Genomic DNA, 6,305 nt, shown 5'->3' with positions numbered 1-6,305 from the left:
GAGGTTTGATTTGGGAAAGATTGTATACTGGATGCCCTTCCTGATGCAGCCTTCACCATGTTTAGATCATATCATGCCCTTCTGTTTATCCTGATGTAAAGACCCTGCTGTATGCTGATGACACTGATCTATACCCAGGGTACCATGAGAGAAGACCTCATCAAACAGTCGACATTTTATGAAAATAAAAAGCAGACCCGATTCATATATGAGACTGTATCAACCCTGCTTTGTACCGTGACATTCATATACGTATTATGCTGATGTACCCCGGGGCAATGCACGAAGAGAAATAAATAAATAAATAAAACAGAACTGAGCTATGATTTAAGAGAAACCACTTTTATTTTGCAAAAAAGGAAAGGAATTTTAGATTTTGGTTTCATGTGATTGATTGCAGGTAAGTGCTTAATAACACAGCCCTGGTCTAAATGCACAAATGAAAGGAAGACTCTCTTCACAATGATGACGTTTCGATGTGGGGTAATCTGATAAGAAAACAAGAGGAGTGACCATTCTGCTTTATATTTCAAAATACATTCATGCATTTCTGCAGTCACTTGATTTAGTCACGTTACCATTTGAACCTAATGCGAGGCAATGTCCCCATTTATTCCAGTCCTTTAGCAAGTAAGGGGGAAATGGCATGGATACTGAACCATCACTCCAAAGCCAATCTCCAAACTGTAAAAAACAAAAAAGACAAGCAGCGGCAAGCAATGTAAGAAGAATTCAGCTGTAAAAATAAAATCATAACAACAGTCAAGGCATGTATTTACAACAAGCAGGGAGACATTCATTCTTTAGCATAAATGTTCTGCTATAATAACAATTAATTGCATTTTATATTACCCTGACAGCATTAGACGCGCCAATCCAGGCCGGACTATCGTATCCCATTTCATTCATGAGATTTATTATGAAATCATACTCATCCCATTCATGGATGGAGGCGAGGTTGGCACCAAACGACCAACAATATTTCTGTAAAAGCAGACACATCACAGGCAAACACAGGGCCTCAGACTTCAATGGTAACTGCACGCTTAAGTTACTTTTTTAACTACGAAAAATAATGGATTTCTGAGTAATTTCTAAAGGTCTTCAGTAGAATTATGATGTAACACGGTTACCTCGGCATCTATCCAAGCCAGGGGGATATTAAAGAATCCAAAGCATCGCCCCCAGTGCTCATAAAACTCAGGGGGACAGTTCCCTCCATATTGGTTTGGAGGCTCAGCGAATCCCTTTCTCCCTACAGCCGTCCTTCCTGCTTTTTGCAGCGGTTGCCCTCTCTTCATCTCTGGTTAAAAAATAGTTAATGAACTACATCCTGAATTGACGAGAGATGAAGAAGTTCGAACTTGGGGACAGTGCTGGTATTCCATAGACAATAGACTTAATTCAGAGAGTTTCTCTACATTTTATAATTTATATAAGTTATAATTTCTTTTTTATATATAATGAAAAAAATTACACAATTGCCATGCAGGCGAGTCTTTATCCTTCACGCTCACGTCTTCTACCAGAGGCCTAGGAGCTTGAGGGTCCTGCGCAGTATTTTTGCTGTTCCTAGTGCCGCACTGTTTGCAGTTCCTGTTACAGAGATCTTGGATGACATTCCTGTGATCTGCTGGAGTCGCTCGCTCAGTTTGGGGGTCACTGACCGAGGGCTTGGATTACCACGGTGACCACTGTTGCCGTCACCCTTCACATCTTCTCCAGCTACTTTCTCAGCTCTTGGTATTTCTCAAGGTTCTCGTGCTCCTTCTTCTTGATATTGCTAGCACTTTGTATAGCTACATCTAACACCACAGCCATCTTCCTCTGGTTGTTCACCACTACTAAGCCCAGTTGGTTAGCCATCATCAGAGTTTGCCTGTATCTGGAAGACCCATGTAATCTTGCTAGCTTCTTGCACCCTGCTGTTATGTGCTGGGTTGCTCAGGGGCTTCTTTACACAGCTGGAGCTTGTGCTCAGAGCTTGTTCCTGTGCTACCAAACCTTCCAGTCCAGCTTGCTGTAGGTTAAGCCCCCCAAAACCTACCTCGGTACATGAGTGGGAGATATATAACTGAAGTTGCCTGGACTAGCAAGACTCACGTCAGGTGTTGAGGCTACTGGTACAAGGCTATGGCACAAGTGCACAGAGGATGAGAATAGGGAAAAGTTGGAATCCTACTACATAACAATATACAGGAACATCTGTGCTGAGTATGGCCTAAATGTCCCAAAGAGATACACCCCCTAAGGTGGTTGAGAATGATCCTGTGGGACATGGCAAATTAAATGGACATTGTAGTGGTGGACAAGCAGAGCAAGAAGGCCGTAGTGATAGATGTAGTGATAGCAACATTAGGAAGAAGGAACACGAGAAGCTTGAGAAATACCTGAGAGAGCTGGTGCAGAAAATCTGCTCCTCGTAGTAATCAGAGCATTTGGTGCAGTGACCCCCAAACTCAGAATGATATCTGAGATTTCTGTCTAGAAGAGGAAAGTCTTAGGAGCAGCATGGATACTGTACAGTACCCTGAAGTTCCCAGGCCTCCGGTAGAGGACCCGCAATTGAAGGACAGACAAGTTAAGAAATATTCTCCCTTACCATCAGTCATGTTTTGCTGAGCAGGGATCAGCTCCTGTGATGACTCTAGTACAGAACATATCAAGAATGGATCAAATGTAGGTTTTAATGTACACTGTTAGCTTTGCATGTGCAGCAGGACAGAACAGAACACAGTTACTTACACATTTGTACCATTTTCTTCCAGTTAATTGTTATTGCACGAACAAAGCCACAAAACATAGAAAATACTTATCTGGAGAAGAAGTTACCTCTATGTAGCCTCTGTACTGGCAGTAACTAACTTTGACCTACTTAATGTTAAAGATGCATCACAAGGACTTTTACCTTGCTTCATGTCAGGCGCTGGATTTGCTGTGAAAGAGTATTTAGACTGAAGTTAAGCATTTTCAGAAACTACTTTGTTGTTGACAAAGACGTGCATCATATATGTCGCTATGATTTTTTTTTCTGTTCATTGGTTTTCTTTGTTGTGATGAGTCTCACCTGTTGTGATGCACAAAGCAACGCCGGCACAAAGAAGGAAAAATACCCTCATAGCTTGTTTTGGGTGATGGACTGCTGCAAAGAAAAGTAGTAAATACAAATTCAAACAAACCCAAAGGAAAGAACAACAGAAAGTTCAGGCACCTGCTTCAGTGAAGTTTAATCTCTCGGCTGAATTCTGGAGTCCTGTGAAATAACAAACTCTTATATACAAGAGAAACAAGGAAACAATTTTTTACTAATGGTTACTGATTGAATTAGGCATAGTTAAAAAATGACTTCATAAAAAATAAATCAATAACTGTTCTGAAGACTCCAAAACAGGTGTTGTGTTCCAAAAAGTGCACACCTGCACCGATGACCAAGCAAATTCATGAAAATTCTGTAGCATCTGCAAAGTCTTCACTTCTTGACCACTTCAATAGGTACGCCACTGTCCAACAAATTATGGCCCTAAACACAGAAGTCTTGTAGTTTTGCCTGCGTACATCACTACAGGGGATTTTAAACCCAACAATGCAGATTTGATTGAACAAACCGGCATAATTCAGTATTTTTATAATGATTGTTTTTAATACTTGGATTAAAGTTTGCAGTCAATGACTGCCTGAAGTCTAGAACTCAGGGACATCACCAAATGCAGTTTCCTCCCTTGAGATGCTGTGTAGAAAGGAATAGTTTGAAAACAACTCAACAGGAAGACTCCTGGATATCTATACTTCTAGATAGATGTGTTAGGAACAAAAGGATGCAACATCATGTGATACAAATGAAAATTATCAAAGGAAAAAAAGGGTTTTGTGTTCATTCTGTCTCTACCTGTAAAACCAGATACTGGTCACACTGATAAGGACCTAACACGCTGTCGAGTAACTGTCCGTCTCCTGGACTCTCCTCCATGTGCTGTGCTGGGCGACATAGCAAACATAGCAATGGGACGTACTTCTGTGAATCCAGAAATTGGACTACTTGCGCAACCTCTGTAGGGTACAGCTACCAGTAGTGACAGTAGACCATGCAAAACATGAAAAGAACCCCCTAGAGAAGATGAGGGAAAAAAATGTCAGTGGATTCCACCTGTAAAACCATTCTTTTTGGGGGTTGTCTGATTGTTGAACCTCTAGTGGACCAGTTAATTTAATTGACAGCAAAGAAGCTTAAAGTGATTAAAACCCTCTCTGCTACTTAACTGACAAGATCAATATTCGTGAAGCTTAACAGACTTGATGCTGAACTGTGACTAGAAAGTGTCCCTTGTGTTTTCCCTCTTGGGTGGGGCCCCCCCAACTGTGTGTTTGTGGCCCTTCAGGACACAGTAGGTCTTTAAGCAAGGAACTAAAAATTTAAAAAAACAAACAAAAAAACTGAAATTTACTCGCAGACAGAGTCCAATATAATTGTTCACTCTTTAATCAGGGATGTGATTTAAAGTGATGTATTAGGTGATGGTCTGCCAAAGTAAGCAGAAATGAGACATCTCAGTCTGAGGACAAGCTTGTTTCTGCAGGTTTGGGCCACAAAGAGCTCGAGCTGTGGATAAAATTTTAACTTTTAATCCAAGTCACAAACAAGACAACTCACGCTGTGACACAGTTTCATCACTTTATTACAGTAAATGAGTCCATATCGTACGCACACAGAACAGAGACAGACTTGTTTGTTTCTCTCTCCCTCTCCCTCCAGCACTCAGGCTCAGTGGTCTATGGGCCAGAGTGACACTAAAGTAAACAGATTAAATAAAAAATTAACAGATGTGATTTGTTTTTTTTAAAGGAGGTAATATTAACATCTGAGTTTTCAGAGAATTTAAGAACAATTTCTGAGATTCAGACTTCATGAAACTGTCAGTGATGTACATCCACACACACCTGATAGGTCTGTCGTAACACAGGCGCCCATGTCCACCCTGTTGTGATCGTTAGCAGCGATTCTGAATGCCACAGCGCATAAACATAAAAATGCCCACATGTTGAGTACTAGCTGGACTTTCTCGATACTGCACAGTAATCATATTTTGCAAACTGTCACAACAAGCAAAAAGAGTTCTGTTCCAAAATGAGAATTAATGAGAAGCTCGCTCTGATCCCGAGGCGTCAGTTAAGACTGCGTTGTCAAACCTGCTGGCATCTGTGTTGTGATGCTCTGGGTAAAAAGCACGAAAATTTTCCGAAACCATAACCAAGCAGTTTATAAACGCATAGATTGAGGCAAGTGGAAGTCAAAAGTGAAAAGCTGTTAATCCTGGAAAGTCACCAACACTCCTCCAAGCTCCTTATGACGATGACAACTGGAGCTGTGGTTAAGCCTCAGAGCGCCAACACTGAAGGACACATTTCGTATAATGGGGGAGACAGAGAGGCACCTAATAAAGCACCATCATATAACTCAGTAGGACATAAATCTCAGGTGCCTTTTAAACCTGCTCCACTTACAAGGCAAGAAATACAGGAAGTACAACCACACGTAAAAATAAACAAAAAACACTAAAGAGCTTTATGAACTCCGATAAAAGTTCGTAACTGGAGCTGGAGAAGCTAAGAGTTAACTTTCAACTTTATGCCACAGACTGTAAATAAATGATGGACATAACTCCTGTCAGGGGTATAAAGCCCCTGAGCAGATATTTTCACTGTCGCCATCTTAGCTTTCTGTAACGAGACATCATAGTGAGGGGGTAGACCCAACTGTGAAATGAAAGAAAAGCAAGATCGCAACTTGTTAACCAGTAAGCACGCCCTGATTTATTCTCCATCCATGTTCAGAGACTTGCAGTAACAACAGACAAGTGGGCGTGTCCAAAAACATAAACTACACTTCAAGACAAGTGATTGAAGCGACTGAAACGAAGGATACCAATGACTGACGTATGAAGAGGTGATAAATACGCTGATGAGTCATCTAAGCAACCAGAACCTTGGCTTCGCTTTTCAGAATCAGGGGCTACGTCCATCTTTTATATACAGTCTGTGCTTAACAAACCAAACTATGACTGAAATGAGTGAGAGTGGTGCGTTTGAGTGTGAGGAATAAAATAACTACACTGCGCACTGACCTTCACTGAATTGTTATGGGATCCTTGCACTTTTAACTCTACCCCCTGTAAAGCAGTAACAGGAGCAATTACTTAGCCTAATAATGAAAATGAGTGCATTACTTTATCTGTGCTATAAGGATTAGGCTTGCTGGTGTTCGCCATCTACAGTCAAAAGGTAATGACTACTGTAAATATGACCTACAC

General features: G+C 41.0%; 1 protein-coding gene across 1 annotated transcript; it reads right to left on the bottom strand.

The window, feature by feature from the left end:
• Window positions 1-34: 34 nt before the first annotated feature.
• LOC146492790 (snaclec alboaggregin-A subunit beta'-like) lies at window positions 35-6,226 on the bottom strand. The gene is made up of 8 exons (XM_085148459.1): window positions 3,068-6,226; window positions 2,909-2,935; window positions 2,603-2,647; window positions 1,365-1,376; window positions 1,134-1,216; window positions 853-984; window positions 588-684; window positions 35-488 (listed from the first exon to the last, which is right to left on the bottom strand). Exons 1-8 carry the CDS (start codon window positions 3,117-3,119, stop codon window positions 409-411), a joined length of 528 nt encoding a protein of 175 aa, XP_085004585.1. The 5' UTR covers window positions 3,120-6,226; the 3' UTR covers window positions 35-408.
• Window positions 6,227-6,305: the final 79 nt, after the last annotated feature.

This window comes from Neolamprologus multifasciatus, chromosome 22, assembly GCF_963576455.1.
Source record: "Neolamprologus multifasciatus chromosome 22, fNeoMul1.2, whole genome shotgun sequence".
Lineage (NCBI taxonomy): Eukaryota > Metazoa > Chordata > Actinopteri > Cichliformes > Cichlidae > Neolamprologus > Neolamprologus multifasciatus.
The sequence above is the reverse complement of the archived record's forward strand: the minus strand, read 5'-3'. Positions and strand labels throughout refer to the sequence as shown.